Source organism: Mustelus asterias, chromosome 2, assembly GCF_964213995.1.
Source record: "Mustelus asterias chromosome 2, sMusAst1.hap1.1, whole genome shotgun sequence".
Taxonomy (NCBI): Eukaryota; Metazoa; Chordata; class Chondrichthyes; order Carcharhiniformes; family Triakidae; genus Mustelus; species Mustelus asterias.
This window is the reverse complement of record NC_135802.1, coordinates 65686924-65712152: the sequence shown is the minus strand read 5'-3', so window position 1 is coordinate 65712152 and position 25229 is coordinate 65686924. Positions and strand designations below refer to the sequence as shown.

Genomic DNA, 25229 nt, shown 5'->3' with positions numbered 1-25229 from the left:
GAAGTATAGTATGGTTCCCCTTTACCACAGTACATGACTCCTTCAAAAAAAGCTCCAATAACTTGGTTAAACATGATTTCCCTTTCTCAAAACCATGTTGTCTCTGCCTGAATTTTTCCCAATGCACTGTTATAACATCTTTAATAATAGCTTCTAACATTTTCCATATGTCCGATGTTAAGCTAATGTTTGGATCCCCTTTTGTTGGGTTTCACCCTTTTATGTTTCATCTATCTTTTTTGTTAATCAGAGAGCACTGGCTTTGTTTGTACCACCTTTCTCTCTCATGACAATGTAGCTCAACTGTACTTGAGCAATCTCCTTTGTCCCATAGCAGTTTTGCCCGCCAACCTTTGATTCCAATTTACCTGGGCCAGGTAAAGCTCGTGTTATTCATGTGCAAATTTGGCAGCTGTTTCTCCTTGCATTGCAAGAAGGACTATATTTCACCAGAACTTCATAGGCTATGAAATATTTTCAGATATCTTTAGGTTGTGAAGGCTACCAAATCAAATAATTAATTCATTGTCTGAAAGTTGAGCAGTGAGAAGTTTTCAAATGTAATATATTCATTTTCTATAGTATCATATGTATCTCCAAATGCATTGACGAATAGCATGGATAAGACTTAAGTTTAAATGAACAAAGGGAGCATGTGATAGTGCTAAGAATACTAAAGGCCACCAGGGAGGGAGAATATGTGACTGTCAGCATTGCTCAGCCCCTGAAAATATTTTTTTAATTAAGAAAAAATTGTCTTTGAAAAGTTTGTTTCTTAGAAATAAATTTGGGTGTATGGTGTAAGAACTAGCACAGAATAAAATGTGTGACAGATGGAAATCTAATGGGGAAATAGTTTTGAAATGTTGTAATAATTCAGATAAAGGAGAACAAACTCCAAATGTGTTCAGGGGGGAGAGGGGTGGATCCAAATATCCCTGGCACCTTGATTTTATGCAGCAGCCAAATGCAGTTTCTCTGTTGCAAATCCTATATTTTGGAAAGCAGGTTTGTTACTGAAGGATTTGAGACTGTCCTGAAGCAGCAAGTAAGATAATTTTAGTTTCTTTCTAAAGTATCTGCTGATTTTTGAATTGACTTTTTTTAAACATTCTATTCTGGTATAGACTTGTTGTCTCCATTTGATTGTGGATTTACTGTTAACCATATAATCATGTGTTCTTAATTTATAAAGTGAGTGATATACTTTAGATGTTGCTAAAACTTCATTGCTATTTCCTCCCACAGTCCAAAGATATGCGGGTTAGGTTGATTGGCCTTGCTAAATTGTCCCTAGTATTAGGGGCTTAGCAGGGTAAATATGTGGGGTTATGGGAATAGGGCCTGGGTAGGATTGTGGTCGATGCAGACTCGGTAGGCCGAATGGCCCTTTTCTGCATGTAGGGATTGGATGATATTTCATATCTGCAATCATTGGTTCCATATATTTACAGTTAAAGAATGTGATGAAGGAAAGAAAAAGCCATGTGACAAGATATTTGAAGCAATTTCATCCATGTTCCCAGACAAAGGTACACCAGAAGAACTAAAAGAAAAGTAAGTACTTAAGAGTTTTTGCATAGAATTTAAGTAAGAATTTCTAATCTGCATGTTTTTTAGTTATGTACAGCTGATTCTTGACAAGTGAATGCAAATTGAAATTTATTTATTAGTGTCACAAGTAGGCTCACATTAACACTGCAATGAAGCTACTGTGAAAATCTCCTAGTCGCCACACTCCAGCGTCAATTCAGGTACACCGAGGTAGAATTTAGCATGGCCAATTCACCTAACCAGCATGTCTTTCAGACTGTGGGAGGAAACTGGAGCACCGGAGGAAACCCACGTAGACACGGAGAACATGCAGACTACATAGACAGTGACCCAATCCTGGAATTAAACCTAGGTCCCTGGCACTATGAGGCAGCAGTGAACCACTGTGCCACCATGCTACCCCAAATGACTCCTATCAGTTTAACTTGAAAAATTTGGACACTTAACAGAAACAATTAAATAATTTTTAATAATCCAATGGTAATAAGGTCCAAGCAGTGAAACATTGAACATTGCGATCTAAATTCCTACAAGAAATTTCCTGTACCTGGCAATATTACAACATAGGACCACGTGCGTGCTAAATAGCAGAACCAACGTGCTATAGACAACTAAGCAATCTATCAATCACGGAGTAGGTGGTTATGGACCCTGACTATAACGAGTTGTGCTTGTGCGCCAGAACTAGTTGTACATCTAGTTACGTTTTTCCAGTACAACACTGGCATCTGCCCGACAATGTGAAAAATTGCACGAGAACGTCCTGTCCACAAAAAGTAGGACAGATCCAATTTGGCCAAGTACCACCCCAGCAGTCAATCTTCATTACTATAATAGAAGGCATCATCAATAATCCTATCAAGCAGAACTTCAACTTGCTCTCAATTTTGGTTCTTCAGACCTCATTACAGCTTTACTCCAAATATTGAAAAAAAATTGAATGCCAAGAAGTGAGGTGAAATTGACTAATCTTATCATCTGGGTAGAATTTGATAGTGCGGCATCAAGGAGGCTTGGGCAAAATTGAAGTCAATGGGAGTCAGGATACTCCCCAATGATTGAAGTCATATTCATCTTGACCCCAGGACAACACTTCAGGAGTTTCTCTGGATAGTGTCCGAAATGCAACTATCTTCAGTTCCTTCATCAATGATCTTCATTCTAACATAAAAATCAAAGGCTGCAGTGTTCAGCAACTCCAGATACTGAAGCAGTCAGTGCCTGCATACAGCAAAGCCTGAACAACATTCTGGCATGGGCTGATAAATGGCAAGTAATGTGCATGCCATGCAGTGACCATCTCGAGTGATTAGGGAGGCAAATGGAATTTTATTTATTGTAAGGAGAATGAAATATGAAAGAGGGATGTTGTACTGGATGTTGGTGAGACTACATCTGGAGTACAGTGTAACATTTTTGTCTCATTTAAGAAAGGATGTAACACTTTAGCAGCAGATCAGAGAAAGTTTATTTGACTGGTAACTGGGGTTTGGGTTATCTTGTGGGGAAAGTTTGGACAGGTTTGGCCATTGTCCACTGGAGTTGAGAAGAATGAAAAGTTATCTTGTTGAAACAGGGAACTTGACAGTGGCTACTAAAAGGATGCTTTCCCTCTTATGGGAGAGACTAGAAGGGGGACACAATTTTAAAAATAAGGGTCTCCCACCTGACAATGCCTGCAGTGGTAAGATGGTGTTCTATTCTTGCAAACTTCTCAATGATTTATATTATTTTGGTTTTATGTCATTTAATATCTTTCTTCAGAAAGAAACTGAGTCGTCCAATCATCTGGCTAAAGGTTTGTGCATTGATTCAAAATGCTGTAAACCTGGGATTACATTTTCAGAATATTGGTGGGAACTCTACTAGGAGAATTCAAGAAATTACAATGAAAGCACTGTAACTTTTCTATTTGTTTTTTTGTTAAAGGTACAAAGAATTGACAGAACAGCAACTTCCTGGAGCACTTCCTCCAGAGTGTACACCAAATATTGATGGGCCAAATGCCAAATCGGTTCAACGAGAACAGAGCTTGCACTCATTCCATACTCTGTTCTGTAGGCGTTGCTTTAAATATGACTGTTTCCTACATCGTGAGTACGATTACTGTATTGGTTGACATGTCTGATTATCGCTAACGATTCTTATATGTATAATTTATGCAGCTTTCTCAAAATATTGCATTACAAAGGGGTGCAACACAAGTAAAATAAACACATGAATTTGATGAACATTTTTGTGGGATTAGAGTACTGACCAGGTTGACGTGGTATAATGTAGCATTTTTAAAAATATAAAGGACAACAGATGGCTTATGAGGTAATTTAGCATAAAACACATTTATAAAATCCTATTTTGTTATTCATGCCTGAAATGATAAGACTAGGGTTTAAATGAAGCTGGAAAATTCACTTAGCTTTGGCTTGAGGAAGCAATCTCCAGGGTAACCCGGCTGTGAAAGTTAGCTTGGGGATTAAAGGTTATTCAGTTGGAAAACGGATAAGGAGCCAAGAATTACTTCTCACGAATTAAGTGTCCACTTAAGGGGCATTAAAGTGAGATCCTAAACAAGGGGCATAAAGTATAAAAGCAAAGAAGTTATGATGATCTTTTAATTTAAAAAAAAATAGATTCGGTCTCATCTGTGCTATAATGTTCATTCTGGGCACCACACTTTTGGAAAAATGTGAAGACATTGGAGAAGGTATGGAAAAGATTTATGAGAGTTGTTCCAGGAACTAGGTTACATGAGATGTGAAGCTGTTTCTTTGTATTGTAGGATTGAGAGCTAGAGGACCCCAATTTAAGGTGAATGACAAAAGAACCAAAGACAACAAACCTTTTTAAGCAGTATGTGATTAAGATGTGTAGTGTGTTTGAGACAGATTCAATTATGTCTTTTAAAAGGGAATTGGGTAACTATCTGAAGAGAACATTTGCATTGGAGAAAAGGCTGGGAATGGGACTTGCTGAGTTTCTCTTACAGAGACACAACAGGCTGAATGACGACCACTTCTGCTGTAACCATTCAATAATTCTATACTTTTACTTGCTCCCCAATACCTTGTAGTTGCTCCTAATGACCCAAAATTGTATCACCCTTCTTATCCCTCTCAAGGGTATGTAAACAGGTACATTTTGAACAAATCTAGTTTAGAGATAGATGATCAGGTTCCTACCCTATATGTTGCTTTGTACCTGGTCTCCCAGTAGCCACCCAATCTCCTGTACTACTTTTATATAAAAACAAAATGCTGCAGATGTCAGAGATCAGAAATAAAAACAGTGGCTAGAAAAATTTAGCATTTTTGGCAGCATTTGTGGAGAGAAATGTTTCAATCCATATGATTCTTCAGTACTCCTTTAATTCCAGTAACACATGGATTACGCCCTCTGAAACAATTGATCCAGAAAAAATCCTTCCTCCCAAATGTTGCAGAGTATGTCTGATTTGATTATTGAGGTTGCAATTTCATGCTGAAAGAATACAAACATTGTAAATTTCATGAATATATGTATTCACCCTGCATGATAAGAATCCAGGCAGGTCCACATCATGCATACCACATATAGCAGTGCTGATTCAGCTATTGTCTTATTGATTATGCTAGTGCCATACTTTTGCTTATATTTTATCCAACAGCTATTTAACCCACATTCATTTATTAAATTAATTTCTTGACTGTAGCTGAAAACAGATTTATCAGGACAAATGTAAGAATGCCAAATTTCAAATTATCAGAGCTTCTACCAAAGGTGAAAAAGTTGCTGATTAGTTGGTTGACAAGTTGACTCTAATCGAGACATTGCAATGAAGATCTTGTTCTCTACTCCCCCGCCCCCACCAAGTAAATGTGAAGAAAAACACATGGTTTGAATGCATTCCTTTTGTTTGCAGTGAGTGGGATCCAGTGGATGAATATATGTGGCTCCCAGTGAGCGTACATGAGCCACATCACAAGCTTAACTGATTATCTTAAATTTTTTGTTGGTGCAGTTATTAGCACACTCCGCGGAGAATGTTCGGTAAGAGCTGCCATTCACGTAATCGCAACAACCCATTGACGTTTTGTTTTGGAGTTTTTACAAGCATGATCTAATTGAGCACAAGATCGGCAAATTCATACCCTGTTTCTCGATTATAGGATAGACAGAATGTTTTTATGGACTGATGGCTGCATCCTATTAGTGAAAAACAAACTTGTGCCAAGAGCAGAATGAAAAGTATCAGGAACATGTCTCTCTTTTCAGCAATATTCAAATTATTTTCTATTTACTCTAATAGTCTTTTTCCTATTTCCAGAACTACTGTACAGTAAAAGCTGTACATTAAAGAGTTCGGAGAGAATCTTGTTTTAAATCCCAGCACTTTCTTGCCACTATTATACCTCACTGTTTTACATAAGAACAAGGAGCAGGAGTAGGCCATCTGGCCCCTCGAGCCTGCTCCGCCACTCAATAAGATCATGGCTGACCTTTTCGTGGACTCAGCTTAACTTACCCACCTGCTCAACATAACCCTTAATTCCTTTACTGTTCAAAAATGTATCTATCCTTGCCTTAAAAACATTCAATAAGAACATAAGAAATAGGAGCAGGAGTAGGCCATCTGGCCCTTCGAGCCTGCCCCGCCATTCAACAAGATCATGGCTGATCTGAAGCGAATCAGTTCCACTTACCCGCCTGCTCCCCATATCCCCTAATTCCCTTATCGATCAGAAAACTATCTACCCGTGATTTAAACATATACAACGAGGAAGCCTCCACCACTTCAATGGGCAGAGAATTCCAGGGATTCACTACCCTCTGAGAGAAGAAGTTCCCCCTCAACTCTGTTCTGAACCGGCCCCCCCTTATTTTGAGGCTGTGCCCTCTAGTCCTGGTTTCCCTTCTAAGTGGAAAGAATCTCTCCACCTCTACCCTATCCAGCCCCTTCATTATCTTATATGTCTCTATAAGATCACCCCATATCCTTCTAAACTCCAACGAGTACAGACCCAATCTGTTTAATCTCTCCTCATAAGCTACACCCCTCATCTCCGGTATCAACCTGGTGAACCTTCTCTGCACTCCCTCCAAGGCCAATATATCCTTTCGCAAATAAGGGGACCAAAACTGCACACAGTACTCCAGTTGCGGCCTCACCAGTGCCTTGTACAGTTGCAGCAAGACCTCCCTGCTTTTATATTCTATCCCCCTCGCGATAAAGACCAACATTCCATTCGCCTTCTTGATCACCTGCTGCACCTGCAGACTGAGTTTTTGCGATTCGTGCACAAGGACCCCCAGGTCCCTCTGCACAGTCACACGATGTAATTTTTCTCCATTTAAATAATATTCCAATTTACTATTATTTCTTCCAAAGTGGATAACCTCACATTTGCTAACGTTATATTCCATCTGCCAGATCCTCGCCCACTCGCTCAGCCTATCCAAATCTCTCTGCAGACTTTCCGCGTCCTCCACGCAATTCGCTTTCCCACTCACCTTCGTGTCATCAGCAAACTTGAATACCCTAGATTCAGTCCCGTCCTCCAGATCATCTATGTAAATGGTAAACAATTGAGGCCCCAGCACCGATCCCTGCGGCACGCCACTGGTCACCAACTGCCAACCAGAAAAGCACCCATTTATCCCAACTCTCTGCTTCCTGTTAGATAGCCAATCCCCAATCCACGCCAACACCTTACCCCTAACTCCGTGTACCCCAATCTTCTGCAGCAACCTTTTGTGAGGCACCTTATCGAACGCCTTCTGGAAATCTAAAAACACCACACCCACCGGTTCCCCTCTGTCAACCGCACTAGTGACATCTTCATAAAAGTTCAGTAGATTCGTCAAACACGACTTTCCCTTCATGAATCCATGCTGCGTCTGCTTGATCGAACCATTCTTATTCAGGTGCTCTGTTATTTCCTCTTTAATAATGGACTCTAGCATCTTCCCAACTACGGACGTTAAGCTAACCGGCCTGTAGTTACCCGCCTTTTGTCTACTTCCTTTTTTAATGAGGTAGCCTCAACTGTTTCATTGGGCAGGGAATTCCACAGATTCACAATCCTTTGTGTGAAGAAGTTCCTCCTCAACTCAGTCCTAAATCTGCTTTCCCTTATTTTGAGGCTATGCCCCCTAGTTCTAGTTTCACCCGCCAGTGGAAACAATTTCCGTGCTATCTTGTCTATTCCCTTCATAATCTTATATATTTCTATAAGATCTCCCCTCATTCTTCTAAATTCCAATGAGCATAGCCCCAGTCTATTCAGTCTCTCCTCATAAGCCAACCTGCTCATCTCCGGAATCAACCTAATGAATCTCCTCTGCACCCCCTCCAGTGCCAGTATATCCTTTCTCAAGTAAGGAGACCAAAACTGTATACAGTACTCCAGTTATGACCTCACCAGCACCATATACAGCTGCCACATAACCTCGCTGTTTTTAAACTCTATCCCTCTAGCAATGAAGAACAAAATTACATTTGCCTTCTTAATTACCTGCTGCACCTGCAAAACAACTGCTTGAGATTCCTGCACAAGGACACCCAGGTCCCTCTGCACAGCAGCATGCTGCAATTTTTTTACCATTTAAATAATAGTCCATTTTGCTGATATTGCTCCCAAAATGGATGACTTCACATTTACCAACATTGTCTATCTGCCAGACCCTCACCCACTCACTTAGACTATCTATATCCCTTTGCAGACTTTCAGCATCAACTGCACACTTTGCTCTTCCACTCATCTTAGTGTCATCTGCGAATTTTGACACACTACATTTGGTCCCCAACTCCAAATCACCTATGTAAATCGTAAACAATTGCGGTCCCAACACTGATCCCTGAGGCACACCACTAATCACTGATTGCCAAACAGAAAAACACACATTTATCCCCACTCTTTGCTTTCTGTTAGTTAACCAATCCTCTACCCATGCTAATACATTACCCGTAACACCATGCACCTTTATCGTATGTAGCAGTCTTTGGTGCGGCACCTTGTCACATGCTTTCTGGAAATCCAGATACACCACAACCACAGGTTCCCCATTGTCCACTGCACATGTAATGTTCTCAAAGAATTCCACCAAATTAGTCAAACATGACCTTCCCTTCATGAACCTATGCTGCGTATTACCAATGGGACAATTTATATTCAGATGTCTCACTATTTCTTCATTGATGATCGATTCAAGCATTTTCCCTACTACAGAAGTTAAGCTAACCAGCCTATAGTTACCCGCCTTTTGTCTACCTCCTTTTTTAAACAGTGGCGTCACATTTGCTGTTTTCCAATCTGCTGGAACCACCCCAGAGTCCAGCGAATTTTGGTAAATTACCACTAGTGCATTTGCTGTTGCTCCCACCATCTCTTTTAGTACCCTGGGATACATTCCATCAGGACCAGGAGACTTGTCCACCTTTAGCCCCATTAACTTGCCCAACACTACCTCTTTTGTGATAGTTTCTAGGTTCTCACCTGCCATAGCCTTCCTATCATCAATTTTTGGCATGTTACTGGTGTCTTCCACTGTGAAGACCGACACAAAATACCTGTTCAATGCCTCAGCCATTTTCTCATTTCCAGTTATTACATCCCCCTTCTCATCCTCTAAAAGACCAATGTTTACTTTAGCCACTCTTTTTCGTTTTATATATTTGTAGAAACTTTTGTTATCTGTTTTTATATTCTGAGCTAGTTTACTCTCATAATCCATCTTACTTTTCTTTATAGCTTTTCCATAGCTTTCTGCTGACCTCTAAAGATTTCCCAATCCTCTAGATTCCTACTAATCCTTGCCACTTTGTATGCATTTTCGTTCAATTTGATACCCTCCTTTATTTCCTTCGATATCCATGGCTGATTATCTCTTTTTCTACAGTCCTTTCTTATCACTGGTATATACTTTTGCTGAGCACTGTGAAAGATCGCTTTGAAAGTCCTCCACTGTTCCTCAATTGTCCCACCATAAAGTTTTTGCTCCCAGTCTGCCTTAGCCAACTCCTCCCTCATCGCTTTGTGGTCTCCTTTGTTTAAGCACAAGACACTGGTATTGGATTTTACCTTCTCACGCTCCATCTGTATTTTAAATTCAACCATACTGTGATCGCTTCTTCCAAGAGGATCCCTAACTGCAAGATCATTAATTATTCCCATCTCATTACACAGGACCAGATCTAGCATAGCTTGCTCCCTTGTAGGTTCCATTACATACTGTTCAAGGAAGCTACCGCGGATACATTCTATGAACTCCTCCTCAAGGCTGCCCTGACCGACCTGGTTTGACCAATTGATATGTAGATTAAAATCCACCATGATAGTTGCTGTACTATTTTTACATGCATTAGTTATTTCTTTGTTTATTTCTCACCCCACCATGATGTCATTATTTGGTGGCCTATAGACTACACATATCAGTAATTTTTATTAACTTAGTATTTCTAATTTCCACCCAAATGGATTCAACCTTTTTTCCATAGAACCTATATCATCTCTCACTACCGCCCTGATGTCATCCTTAAATATCAGAGCTACACCACCTCCCTTACCTTCATGTTGGTCCCTCCAAACAGTCTAATATCCCTGGATATTTAACTCCCAGTCGTGACCATCCTGCAACCATGTCTCTGTAATGGCCACCAAATCATATTCTTTCACAATGATTTGTGCTGTCAACTCATTTACCTTGTTTTGAATGCTACGAGCATTCAGATAAAGTGCCCTTATGTTAGTTTTTGTACCTTCTTTGAATTCTAACACTTCCATTAATAACATCTCCTGAGTTCTCCTTCCTTTTAATTTTTTTCCTGATTTTTTATGTAGTTGGAATATTCTCCCCACATTTTGTCCTTGCTCCTTCCTTCTCGGACTCCTTACATAGGTTCCCATCCCCCTGGCATATTGGTTTAAATCCTCCCCAATCGCTCTAGCAAACACTCCCCCTAGGACATCAGTCCTACCCCCCCCCCCCCCCCCCCCCCCAGAACCGGTCCCAATGCCCCAGGAATCTGAAACCCTCCCCCTGACACCATCTCTTCAGCCACGTATTTATCTGACATATCCTCTCATTTCTATTCTGACTAGCACGTGGCACTGGTAGTAATCCTGAGATCACTACCTTTGAGGTCCAATTTCTTAACTTTCTTCCTAGCTCCCTGTATTCTGCTTTAAGGACCTCATCCGTTTTTTTACCTATGTCGCTTGTACCAATGTGTACAAGACCACTGGCTGCTCGCCCTCCCCCTTCAGAATGTCCTGTAGCCGCTCCGAGACATTCTTGACCCTAGCACCAGGGAGGCAACATACTATTCTGGAGTCTCATTTGCGGCCACAGAAATGCCTGTCTATTCCCCTTACAATTGAATTGTTTTGGTGGGAAGCAGAAAATATTTTGTTCGGCCTTTTTATGAAAAGGGGGGAGGGGAGCAGCTGACTTGCCTGTCAAAATTCTAATGACACTTGATGTAAATGAAAATTAACCTGATTTTTATTCCTTTGGATTAGCCTTCCTATTCTGAACCGTTGATGTAATGCTATTCCTGCCATGCCTTGTTAGAGAAAAGTTGTTTGGTTTTGGTAAAATTTGATTAAATTTAGTAAGAATTTGGTATAGAGTAACTATCTTAAAACTTCTCGAGGTATTCTTGATGCTGAACTTATTTTTGATGCAGCTTTCCATGCTACTCCTAATACGTACAAACGCAAGACACCTGAGACCAGAGCGGAGACAGAACAATGTGGACAAGACTGCTGTTTGTTTCTGGTAGGAGCCTTTTCCACCCCAGTTAACATATATAGATAAACCCACACCTCCCATGTTGTATGCAAAATTCCAAGCTGAACCCATCCATTTGGGATAAAATACTCAAGGCTCACAATTCAGTACAACTCTAATCTTTAACTCTTTATTATATCACTGATGATATACAAATGTCAGTACCTTGCTTCCTTGAATTTCAGTCAATACTTTCAAATGCTGTTACCCTTTTAATTTCAATTTTCAAATGGTTAACATCTTGACTATCACTCAAAGTATGTTCCCATCAGTGTGGATGATCAATTCTGCCCATGACTATCCTTCCAAGTTGCATCTTTGTCCCTAAACACACTTGTTGGAGTACAAAGATCACACCTTGACAATGATTGATGCAAACACCTCCCCTCCCTTTGATTGTACCACCTTAAATTGTATATGAATTCAACGTATATGTGTTTCAACGGGGAATAACCTGATCTTATCAGCATCATCAGATTGGTGTGTGTTTTACCCTCCTGAAATGGTTTTGAAACTAGCATTTCTAAGAGATTTTGTGCCGACCCAGACACAATGGAACTTCTGCTGTTTGCAGCTTTTTACTATTACAGGGATTCATTGGCCAAGATGTCACTTAAATTTGGACAAGCACACAAACAATCGTGTGATCTGTTTGCATCAGATATCTCATGGTTAACATATTTAGGAAGTTACTTCATTATATCTGTTTCTCTATGAATAATTTTATTTCAACTCCAAGCTGGGTTTTTTTGTAAAACCGAAGTTGAAAGTATCGTTGGATCCTGGGATATGGAACTTGGTGTATTTCTGGGAGTTGTCTGTTTAGCTTTACGGTATGGTACATTTACTGCTGGCTCTCTTTAAATTAAATGCATTCTTGTTGAAGGACCAGCTATGGCATCTTGTAATATTCTAATATTGAATCAAGTTTGTTTTTTAAAGTTAACTTAAATTTATAACTTTATTAAGTTGATAAAATTCATGGCTACTGTAGAGGATTGACTTGAAAATCCCAACCTGGATTCTGTTTTTAACACAAGGCCATGTTCCAATGGTTTAATTGGGGGGGAGAAAAAACTTTATGGTTGAAGGATTATCAGAGCAAAACAACATTTCATTAGTGATTTGTAAAGTAAATTGATTAACCCCATGTCAGTTGTAGTTCCATATCTTTTTCAGTTTGTGAAACATCTTGGGATGGTTTTTATGTCAAAGGATGTGTAATAATACAATAATTTGTTAGAAGTGCACAGCATTACATCTCAGTGACACAAACAAATCAGCCTCAGTCTGAATTATGCTTTGTTGTTTTAGGATGGAGCAAAGGATTTTGCAGTTGCCTTGACAGCTGAGCGAATAAAAACACCACCTAAGCGTCCAGGTGGACGTCGCAGAGGACGTCATCCAAATAGCACAAGTCGACCCAGTACACCAACAATAAACCAATCTGAGGCTAAAGATACGGACAGTGACAGAGAAGCTGGAACGGATACTGCAGGCGAGATAAATGACAAAGATGAAGAGGACAAAAAAGATGATACCACAAGCTCCTCTGGTAAAGGAAATTTTTTTTAAAAAGTCAATGAAAAACATAGGAACTATTCGCCAATTGTATAGGAAAAAATTGTTCAGTGGTTCCTAGTTGAGCATCAGGAAAAAGCTTGATTAAATTGTTAAATATGCTACAGTTGAAAAATTTTGAGCTGAAAGTAGTTTATTTTTGCAGCAGAGTTGCAAGGCAGGATTGCAATCTAGTAAGTGTTTTGCGAGTTCAAGAAACATTACTGCACAAAAGAAGTATGTTTTTCAATATTTGGAGCCCTATAGAATGTACCCAGTATTGTAATGACACCTCTATTTACTTAACTCTACCTCACAAAGCCTCTGTTTGGTTAGTGATGTTATTGGACTCTGTAATTTAGAGATCCAGGTTAATGCTTTGGACAGCAGTTCAAATCCTACCACTGCAGCTGGTGGAATTTTAATTCCAGAATTATTTATTAATTGAATGTAAAGGTATTCTAAGAAATGGTGACCATGAGCTCCAGGATTGTCATTAAACCCCATCTGGCTCACGAATGTACTTCTAGCTGGGAAATCAGCCTTCCTTGCCTGTTTGTCAATAGGCCCACATGTTAGTTGAATCTTAACTGCCCTCTGAAATGGTCTTAGCAAGCCACTGAGCTGTACCAAGCTGTCATAGAAAAATTAAAAAGGAATAAAACTGGATGGGCTACCTGGCATTCACCCAGGCACCAAAAACAACAATGGCACACTGCCAACTCCTCCTTCCTAATATACAGAGGCTTGTGCAAAAATTGGGAGAGCTGTCCACTGCAACTGCCTGCCATTGTTATACTTGCCAAATCATGCCTTTCAGCTTCCCAGACACTTCCTCCATCTCTGGGTATGTCTTGTGCACAAACAGGATAGATCCAGCAGAGGTGCTAGCACAGTGGTGGTATACAGTTGAGAAGGGGTTGCCCTGGGAGTCCTCAAAATTGACTTTGACTGCATGAAGTCTCATGGCATCAAGTTAAACATGGACAAGGAAACCGCTTGTTGATTTACCATCTACCACCACCCTCAGCTGATGAATTGTTACACTCCTCCATGTTGTTTGGAAGCACTGAGGATAGCAAGGGTACAGAATGTACTTTGGTTGAGGAACATTTGCTGCAGGAATTTCTCAGTCTAGTGACCCAGGCCCATCTGTCTTCAGTTACTTCATCAATTATCTTTATTCCATCATAAGGTCATAAGTATGGATGTTTGATTGCACAATATTCAATACAATTCATGACTTCTAAGATGCTTAAGCAGTCTGTAATCACTGGGGAATTGACGAACAAGGCAGATAAAAGACCTGGAGGTTTATTTGAGAAAAACAAAGATATACATGGATGGCAATAAGAGAGTTTGTAAACTCAACGACTCCTAAACTCCAACTTCAATGTCTTTATCGATCCCAGGCCGCCGCCACCACAACTCCGGGCTACCATTTTCATTTTTGTCATATTGTGATGTGCACAGCGCATTCTTGTTGCAATTCTTGTAATAGCGTTTTTCGAGCATGAACAACCACTTTGGCTCCCCACAACAATACTCCATCTTTACAATTTGGCTCATTCTCTCTGATTTGGAACAGTCGAAATTCTTGATGCCAACTGTGAAGGACCATCCATTTGATTCGAGACAAAATGGGGTCCCTTTGGGCCCACAACTGATTTGTCATGTCGATACAACTAACATGCCCAGAAAGTTGAGAGCAAGCACAATTTCTTGGGGCACTTGTGGTGAAATACCTTTTGGCAAAGGAAGGAGGCTTAAGGCATCCACATTGGCAATATGGGTGCCTGGTTTATGTTGGAATGTATAGTCAGTTGTATGTTGCCAACAGCAGTGCCAACATTGGATCCTCGCTGACACATATAAACACAGTGGCTACAAGAGCAGGTCAGGGGCTAGGAATACTGTGGTGAGTAACTCACATCCTGACTCCCCAAAGCTTTTCCACCATCTACAAGGCACAAGTGTGAAGGAATGCTCCCCACTTGCCTGGATGGGTGCAATTCCAACAACAACACAAGACGCTTGATACCATCCAAGACATAGCAGCCTGCTTGATTGGCCCACGTCCACTCCCTCCACCACTGATGCTCAGTATATACTGCTGCTACTACTATCTACAAGATGCACTGCAGCAATTCACCAAAGATATTTAGACAGCTCCTTCCAAACCCACGACCCCTTCTATCTCGAAGGACGAGGGCAGCAGATATATGGGAACAGCACCATCTGCAGGTTCTCCTCCAAGCCACTCACCATCCTGACTTGGAAATATATCACCGCTCCTTTGCAGTCGCTTGGCCAAAATCCTGGAATTCCCTCCCTAAAGTCATTTTAGGTCAACCCACAGTACGTGGACTGCAGCAATTCAAGAAGGCAGCTCACCACCACTTTCTCAAGGGCAACTAGGGATGGGCAATGAATGTTGGCCAGCCAGCAATGCCTATGTCCCACTAGTGAATAAAAAGAAACACAGTGGGGGGGAATGACTTTGTCCCCTCTGAGCAACCTGAAAAGTGGTTTAAGGTCAGTATTTATTGGAAAGTGCCTTTGGTATATGTACTGATGAAACCCTTTCACCCCATAAATAATGGCCAAACTTTCCTTTTTGATCTGGTAATAGGCCCTCTCAGCATCTGTTAGTGTTCTTGAAATGAAAGCTATAGGTCACTACTACACCTTCCTCAAGTCTGTGGGACAAAACTGCTCCTGTTCTGTTGGGCGAGGCATCACAGGTCAGCACTTTCTTTTGCAGGGTCAACATGAACCAAGTGGCTTGAAGACTGCAATCTAATTTTAACTTGCTCATTTTTTCATTTCCAATGCCTTTACCTCGTGAGAAGTGCATACAAGGGTTCCAGCGACATGGACAGATCGGGAAAAGCTCATCCATAATAATTCATCATCCCCAAGGATGAGTTAAGTTCTGATACATTTCTGGAGCTGGTACTTCCTGGATTGCCTTAACCATCTCCTCCATAGGATGCAGACCTTGAGTGTTGATCCTGAATCCTAAGTATGTTACTGTGTGGGCTTGAAATGTGCATTTTCCTCTCTTGAACCTTGCCCCTGCCTCTTCTAATCTTTCCAATGCTTCCTCCTAATTTGCCAAGTGTTCTTCAGAAGCTCCTGTAATTAATATGTCATCCAAATAGACAACTATCTTGGCAGGCCCTGTAACAATGTGGCACACGCTGAAGTTCCGAACAGCAGCTGGATATTTTGATATAAACCTTCGTGGGTCTTGATTGTTATGAATTTCCTGGATGCCTCATCTAACTCTTATCTGCTGATAAGTATGATTCGTAGAGTTTCATATTAGCCCTCCAGCTAACTTGACATACAGATCTTTGATTTTTTTGGTATAGGATACTGATCCAGTTTTGCTGCTTGGTTGATGGCTAACTTATAATCTCTGAATATCCTGACAGTTCAGTCGAACAGGGGATGATGGGGGAAGCCCACTCAGAGAACTGCGCAGGCTTAACTATTCCCAAGTCCTCCAACTGCTTGAGCTCTGCCTCGTTTTTTTTGTGTTAGCATAGAGTTCTAGGCGAGATCTGTAGAACTTGGGTGTTGCCTCAGGATCAAAGCAGATTTTTGCCTTAATACTCTGTGTCTTGCCCAGTTTGTTCTGAAATACTTTTTGGCATTTCCTTAATATTCCATGAAATTTACCTTTATTAATGCTGAAAATCCTAAACCAATATAATTGGATCTGGCAGGACCAGACTTGGCCCTTGACCACAATGGTAACTGGGCTGATTACTGTTGATAGGTTACTGGTGCTACTGTGGTACAGAGCATCTTCAAGGCTTCTCCAGTGTGCCTGGCCATTGTGCTTTTTAATTTAAGGAACCACTCCACCTTCTAAATACCGATACATCTGCTCTTCTATGTCAGAGGCTCCTGTATCCACCTTCATTTTTAGTGGTCGACCCTTCCCCATTAACACAATTACAATTGGGGTCGACTTGCTCACTCCCAATTGTAATTGAGTATTGTTTACTCTGTAAACTTTAGATTTTTCTTTGGAGTCATTTTCTAAACTATGCACCGGAGTTGTATTTTATTTTGTTGGCCCTTTTTGTAGGTTTTGTTTGGCTTTACATTTAATCCTAATATGCCCCCTCCTGTTACAGGCAAAACAAGTTACATCTTTAAATGTACACCTCTCATTAGGGTGCTCTCCCCAACATTGGTATTCTCCAGTGACTAACCAAGCTTTCGGTTAGGTGTGTAGAGCGGTATTTAGTGAAGCAAAAGTGAGGAGTATCTAGTTTTTTTTAAAGTTTATTTATTAGTGTCACAAATAGGCTTACATTAACACTGGAATGAAGTTACAGTGCAAATCTCTTTATTATTATAGAGTTAAGATGACAGTTGGAGTCCGAGAGCCATTGAATTTACAAGCTTTCTTATCACTGTCTTGTGCATATTGTTGTTTTTCTCAAATAAACAAATTTCAAAATTTGCAAATGAGACAAAATCTGGAATTATTGTGAACTGTGCAGGGGATAGTAATGGACTTTAAGTGAAAGAGTGAAACGTAGAAGATGAAATTTGACAGAAGTATGAAGTGATGCATTTTGATTGGAAGAAAGAGAAAAGGCAAGATAAACTATAAAGTACAATTCTAAAGCAAGAGCAAAGGCACCCAAGGGTGGATATGTGAGCAGAAATCATTGAAGGTGGTAGGACAGGCTGAGCAAGTGGCTAATAAGACATTTGGTGTCCTGGTTTTTGTAAATAGTGGAATGGAATGCAAGAGCAAGGAAGATGTGCTGAACTTTATAAAATACAGGTTTAGCCTCAACTGGAGTAGTGTTCAGTTCTGGCATTGCATTCAGGAAGGCTACCAAGACATTGGAAAGGGTACAGATGGATTTACCCAAATGGTTCTGGGGATGAGAGACTTCAGTTATATGAATAGAGTGGCAAAGCTGGGACTATTCTCCTTTAGAGAAGAGAAAGGCGAGAGGTGATTTGATAAAATAAACAAAACTTCCACTTGATGGAACAGTCAAAAACCAAAGGATACTGATATCCGATGAATGATAAGAGCCTGAGGCGAAAGCGATTGGTTCTGATCTTGGAATGCAGTGCCTGGGATTTTGGTGGAGGCTGATGCAATCCTGAATTTCAAAAGGAAATTTGATAATTGCCTGAAAAGAAAAGTTTGCAGAGCTACAAGGAAAAGACAGAGGAATGGGATATGTTATGTAGTCCTCTCAGGGAGCAAGCAAAATCCAGGTTGGGGTAAACAAAGAGATGATAGACGGTGCATACCATGCAAGGAATTAAAATGTTGCTGATACTTTTCTCACCAATCTGCTGGCACCTCTGTTTCCCTGCCTGTTTCCCATCTTATCAGGCTCTTGGTTTGATTGATGGCTCAGTTTATCTTGGTAGCAATCCCTTCCTCACTCCAATAAATAAAGATAGCTTGCAGACTCATCTACACTGATTCTAGGTTTTCTCCACCATGTAGAGATTTCCCAGGAAATGGGGAAAACCGATGACTTAAGGTGCACTGGTCCTAAATATTTATTGCAACACTGTACCCTGCATTTCCTGAACACATTGAAACTTGGGGTTTTTTACAGGGCTGTCAATCTTTGGCCGCACTGTAGTATTTAGGCAATCATATTTGAATAATGGCTGACAGTAAAAATAGCTTTGCATATTCATTTAGAAATCAACTATTTATTCTGGTGCTGGGTCTCACAAATGTTGCTCATTTGGAATGCACTTAGGTCCTATGTCAGCATTTCATCTTTGTTTTAACTAGAGCAAGTAATGGGTATCTAGTATTGCTGCCTAAATTCTTGGACTTTAAAAAAAATCTTGTGGTTATAGCAATAATTGTGCCACTTGCTTATCAGTCATGTCACGTTTGAATGATGATTGCATTATATTCTAATTACCAGATTACCTTTTTTTGAACTATGGTTGTGTTAAGAGTAATGCGCAGACTGAGTTCAGCTTCTTTGAAGCCAGATGAGAAGGCGATCTAATGTACTCTCAAACTTTATAATTTTGTAATTTTTACTGGGTTAATATATTCTATTTCTACCATGGTTAATATTTATGAAGACCCATGAAGCTTGTTCTGGCCTTAACTACTTTTGTCCTACGAGTCGCATATAAATTATAACGTGGAAATGCACTATTTATCTCCTCCAAAATAAGTGGCTTAAGTAATTACAGCCTCAAGTTTCATTTAGTAATGTTGTTCACCAGTAGGAATAGATAAATATTGAACTTATTTTAGTCTTTCCTCAACATTTGAAACTAAAAGCTAAATTATCAGTCTGAATATATAAGATGATTATTGTGTAGTTTTTACACTTCTTTCACTATTTTGTGATGGGTGAAATTTTCAATGCAAAACCTTTTGCTGATTATAAACTATTATTTCATTCAGAGGCAAACTCCAGATGTCAAACCCCTGTTAAGATGAAATTGACATCTGATCTTTCGGATGTGGAGTGGAGTGGAGCTGAAGCCTCACTGTTCCGAGTTCTACATGGCACTTACTACAATAACTTCTGTGCTATTGCCAAGTTATTGGGAACCAAAACATGTAGACAGGTAAAAATCAATAATTCATTGCAAGGTCAGTAAAACTAGATAAAACTATTCTGCACTTGGAAAATATATTTCCAAAGACAAGTAAAGCCCTTAAAGTAAAAACGCAATTATTTTTCAGCAAAACTATTTTTAGAATGAGTAGGACCCAGTGAACATAAGAACTAGGAACAAGAGTAGGCAATTCAGCCCCTCAAGCCTGCTCTGCCACTCAAAATGACCATGGATGATCTTGTCTCAGCCTCAAATCCATTTTCCTGCCCATTTTCCATAACCCTTCACCCCATTGCATTTGAGAGAAGTAGTTTCTCCTCATCTCTGTCCCTTTTATCCCAAAACTATGATCTGTTGTTCCAGAATGTCCCACAAGAGGAAGCTTCCACTCTATATGGATCTCCTCTCATGTTTCTAAATTCAAGGGTGTAGGCCTAAATTGCTCAACCTCTCTTTGTAAGACAAGGCTCTTCATCTTTGGAATCAATCTAGTGAACTGCCTCTAATGCCACTACATCCTTCCTCAAATAGGGGACCAAACTGTACACAGTACTTCCGGTGCGGTCTCACCAATGCCTTTTATAGTTGCAGCAACACTTCCCTACTTTTATACTCCATCCCTTTAGCTATATTATTACCTGCTGTATCTGCATACCAGTTTTCTGTATGTCATGCAAAAGGACACCCAGATCCCACTACACTGAAGCACCTCAAAGTCTCTCTTCATTTGGATAATTTGCTTATGTGTTTTTCCTACCAAAATGGATAACCTCATACTTATCCATGTTAATTTCCATCTGCCACATTTTGGTCTGCTCACCTATCTAAATGTGGAGATGCCGGCGTTGGACTGGGGTAAACACAGTAAGAAGTTTAACAACACCAGGTTAAAGTCCAACAGGTTTATTTGGTAGCAAAAGCCACACAAGCTTTCGAAAGCTTGTGTGGCTTTTGCTACCAAATAAACCTGTTGGACTTTAACCTGGTGTTGTTAAACTTCTTACTGCACCTATCTAAATCCATTTGTAAATTTCTTATTTCCTCAATGCAACTTACTATCCCACCTATTTTAGTATCATCTGCAAATTTGGCTATATTACCTTCTATACCTGTATCCAAGTCATTGATATAGATTGTAAATAGTTGAGGCCCAAGGACTGAACCCTGTGGCACCCCACTAGTTATATCTTGCCAACAAGAAAAGACCCATTTATCCCGACTCTCTGCTTTCTGTTGGTTAGCCAATCCTCTATCCAAGCTAAAAAAAATTACCCCTGATCCCATGTGAACTAACCTTGTGTATTAACCTTTTCTGTGGCATCTTATCAGATGCCTTCTGAAAGTCCAGATATACTACATCTACAGGATCCCCATTATCCACTTGGCTTGTTACATCATCAAAGAACTTAAGTGAATTAGTCAAATATCATTTACCCTTCATAAAGCTATGCTGACTCTTGGATTGCATTTTGACTTTCTAAGTGTCCTGTTATCCTTGATAATGAATCCCAATTTTCCCAACAACAGATGTTAAACTAACTGGTCTATAGTTTCCTCCTTTCTGCCTCTCACCCTTTTGGAATAAGGGTGTTGCATTAACATTTTCCAAATCCACTGGAATCTTTCCTGCATCCAGGAAATTTTGGATCCACTATCTTTGCTGCCATTTCCTTTAATCCCATAGGATATAGGCCAGCTTTCCCTGGGAACTTGTCTGCCTTTAATCCCAATAGTTTGAGTACTATTTCCCTATTGATGCTGATTATTCTAAGTTTCTTCCTTTCTATTACCTATTACTGCTGGGATGGAGCTAGTGTCCCCCAGCAAAATATTGATTTAGCGTCTCTGCCATTTCTTTGTTCCTCATTATTAACTCCCCAGTCTCACTCTCAAGGGACCAACATTCACTTTAGCTACTCTCTTCCCTTTTTATATACTTGGAGAAGCTTTTGCTATCCTTTTTTATTTTGTGCTAGATTCCTTTCATAATTTATCTTTTTATTACTTTTTTAGTAACCCTTTGCTAATCATTAAAGTTTCCCAATCATCCAGCCTGCCACTGGCCTTTGCAATATGGTACGTCTTAGTTTGCCTTTGTTATCCTTTTCTTCCTTGCTTGGCCATGGATTTTTTTTCCCCTTTTGCAATCCTATCTCTCTGGATTGTATTTTAGTTGGGAGAAATTGAATATCTCCTTAAATTGCCACTGCTCATCAACTGCCCTGTCTTTTGGCCTTCTTGTCCGGTCTATCAGGGCCAAGTCTGTCCTTATGCCTATGTAATTACCTTTGTTTAATTCCAGAGTGCACAGAGTCATAGAGGTTTACAGCATGGAAACAGGCCCTTCGGCCTAACTTGTCCCTGCCGCCCTTTTTTTAAACCCCTAAGCTAGTTCCAATTGCCGCATTTGCCCCATATCCCTCTATGCCCATCTTACCCATGTAACTTGTCTAAATGCTTTTTAAAAGACAAAATTGTACCCGCAACTACTACTACCTCTGGGAGCTTGTTCCAGACACTCATCACCCTCTGTGTGAAAAAATTGTCCCTCAGGACCCTTTTGTATCTGTCACGTTACACCTATGCCCTTAGTTTTAGACTCCCCTACCTTTGGGAAAAGATATTGACTATCTAGCTGATCTATGCCTCTCATTATTTTATAGACCTCTATAAGATCACCCCTCAGCCTTCTATGCTCCAGAGAAAAAAGTCCCAGTCTATCCAGCCTCTCCTTATAACTCAAACCATCAAGTCCCGGTAGCATCCCAGTAAATCTCTTCTGCACTCTTTCTAGTTTAATAATATCCTTTCTATAATAGGGTGACCAGAATTGTACACAGTATTCCAAGTGTGGCCATACCAATGTCTTGTACAACTTCAACAAAACGTCCCAACTCCTGTATTCAATGTTCTGACCGAGGAAACCAAGATGTTGAATGCCTTCTTCACCACTCTGTCCACCTGTGACTCCACTGTCAAGGAACTATGAACCTGTACCCCTAGATCAGTGGTTCACATACTTTTTTCACTGGGGGGCCACACTTACGGAATAAAAATTTGCTCGTGCCACACCTAATTTTTTATTGATAAGAAATACATTCAAAAACAAAAAAAAAACAACTCCTAGCAGTGCTTGATTCATAACATAGAACACAACTACTTTATAATATGATCATGGGACATCCAGAAAGTATAAAACAATGCTTGTTTAAACCATGTTTAAATGTTTCTTTGATTGTCCTTGAATCTTTCCGCCACACTTGCCATCCTCTCTCGCCGCACCAGTGTGGCGCGCCACACCCTTTGGGAACCACTGCCCTAGATCTTTGTTCTGTAACCCTCTCCAACGCCCTACCATTAACTGAGTAAGTCTACCAAAATGCATCGCCCCACATTTATCTAAATTAAACTCCATCTGCCATTCGTCAGCCCACTGGCCCAATTGATCAAAATCCCGTTGCAGTCCGAGGATAACCTCCTTCATTGTCCACTATGCCACCAATCTTGGTGTTATCTGCAAACTTACTAACCATGCCTCCTATATTCTCATCCAAATCATTAATATAAATGACAAATAACAGTGGCCCCAGCACCGATCCCTGAGGCACACCGCTGGTCACAGGCCTCCAGTTTGAAAAGCAACCCTCTACAACCACCCTCTGTTCTGGTGTCATCAAGCCAATTTTGTATTCATTTGGCTACCTCACCCTGGATCCCGTGAGATTTAACCTTGTGCAACAACCTACCATGCGGTCCCTTGTCAGAGGCCTTGCTAAAGTCCATGTAGACAACATCAACTGCACTGCCCTCATCTACCTTCTTGGTTACCCCTTCAAAAATCTCACATTTGTGAGACATGATTTTCCACTTTCAAAGCCATGCTGACTGTCCTTAATCAGTCCTTGCATCTCCAAATGCATGTAGGTCCTTTCTCTCAAAATACCTTCCAACAACTTACCCGCCACAGGTGTGAGGCTCACTGGCCTGTAGTTCCCAGGCTTTTTCCTGCAGCCCTTTTTAAACAAAGGCACAACATTTGCCACCCTCCAATCTTCAGGCACCTCACCTGTGACTATCGATGATACAAATATCTCTGCTAGGGGACCAGCAATTTCCTCACTAGCCTCCCACAATGTCCTGGGATACACTTCAGGTCCTGGGGATTTATCTACCTTGATGCACTTTAAGACTTCCAGCACCACCTCCTCTGTAATATGTACACTCCTTCAAGACATCACTATTTATTTCCCCAAGTTCCCTAACATCCATGCTTTTCTCAACAGTAAATACTGATGAGAAATGTTCATTTAGGATCTCGCCCATCTTTTGTGGATCCGCACATAAATGACCTTGTTGATCATTAAGAGGCCCTACTCTCTTCTTAGTTACTCTTTTGGCCTTTATGTATTTGTAGAAGCTCTTTGGATTCTCCTTTGCCTTATCTGCCAAAACAATCTCGTGTCTCCTTTTTACCCTCCTGATTTCTCTCTCAACTCTACTCCTACACCCTCTATACTCTTCAAGGGATTCACTTGACTTCAGCTGCTTAGGTATGTCATTTGGCTCCTTCTTCTTGACCAGGGCCTCAATATCCCGAGTCATCCAGGGTTCCCTACTTCCGCCAACCTTGCCCTTCACTCTAAGAGGAATGTGCTTACCCTGAACCCTGGTTAACACACTTTTGAAAGCCTCCCACTTACCAGACGTCCCTTTGCCTTCCCACAGACTCCCCCCATTTAACTTTTGAAAATTCCTGCCTGATACCATCAAAATTGGCCTTGCCCCAATTTAGCATTTTAACTTTTATTCTCCATAGCTATCTTAAAACTAATAAAATTATGGTCACTGCTCCCAGAGTGATCCCTCACTAACACTTCTGTCACCCGCCCTTCTTTATTTCCCAAGAGGAGGTCAAGTTTTGCCCCCTCTCTAGTTGGGCCATCCACATACTGAATGAGGAATTCCTCCTGAATACACTCAACAAATTTGCCTCCATCCAACCCTCTAAACTATATGTTGGGAAAGTTAATATCCCTTACTGTTACCACCCTATTTTTCTTGGAGCTATCTGTAATTTCCTTACTTATTTGCTCCTCGATTTCCCGCTGACTATTTGGGGGCCTATAGTACAACCCTATCAAAGAGATTTCCCCTTCTTATTTCTCAGTTCTACCCATATAGACTCAGTGGTCGAACCCTCGGATATATCCCCTCTCAGTACTGCCGTGATGTTTTCCCTAATCAAAAGTGCAGCTCCCCTTCCTCTCTCACTTCCTGTTCTATCTTTCCTAAAGCATTTGTACCCTGGAACATTGAGCTGCCAGTCCTGTCCCTCCCTTAGCCATGTTTCAGTAATTGTTATAATATCCCAGTCCCACGTACCCATCCATGCCCTGAGTTCATCTGCCTTGCCCGTCAGCCCTCTTGCATTGAAATAAATGCAGTTTAATCTGGACTTCCCTTGCTATCTGCTCTGCTTTTGCCTGATCTGTCTGGTACTAGGAATTTAAGTGTGGGACTCCAGTTTTTCACCCTCAAACTGAATTCAAGATTCAATCATAGTATGATCACTCGTCCTTAGAGGATCCTTAAATATGAGTTCATTAGTTAATCCCTGCTCATTACACTATACCAAATCCAGAATAGCCTGCTCTCTGGTTGGTTCCACAATATATTGCTCCAAGAAACAATCTAATGCATTCAATGAACTCTCCCTCAAGGCTACCTTTGCGAATTTGATTAATCCAGTTCAT

The 25229-nt window shown here is 40.6% G+C and overlaps 1 protein-coding gene across 4 annotated transcripts in view; it reads left to right on the top strand.

Moving 5' to 3' along the window:
* ezh2 (enhancer of zeste 2 polycomb repressive complex 2 subunit) overlaps positions 1 to 25229 on the top strand; it is a 93887-nt gene that overhangs the window by 42306 nt on the left and 26352 nt on the right. For all 4 annotated transcript variants that reach the window (XM_078236538.1, XM_078236545.1, XM_078236527.1 and 1 more), the window contains 5 exons: positions 1455 to 1557; positions 3484 to 3647; positions 11219 to 11310; positions 12637 to 12877; positions 19319 to 19485. In XM_078236538.1, the coding sequence (XP_078092664.1) occupies positions 1455 to 1557; positions 3484 to 3647; positions 11219 to 11310; positions 12637 to 12877; positions 19319 to 19485 (767 nt within the window). The remainder of the gene's footprint in view (positions 1 to 1454; positions 1558 to 3483; positions 3648 to 11218; positions 11311 to 12636; positions 12878 to 19318; positions 19486 to 25229) is intronic.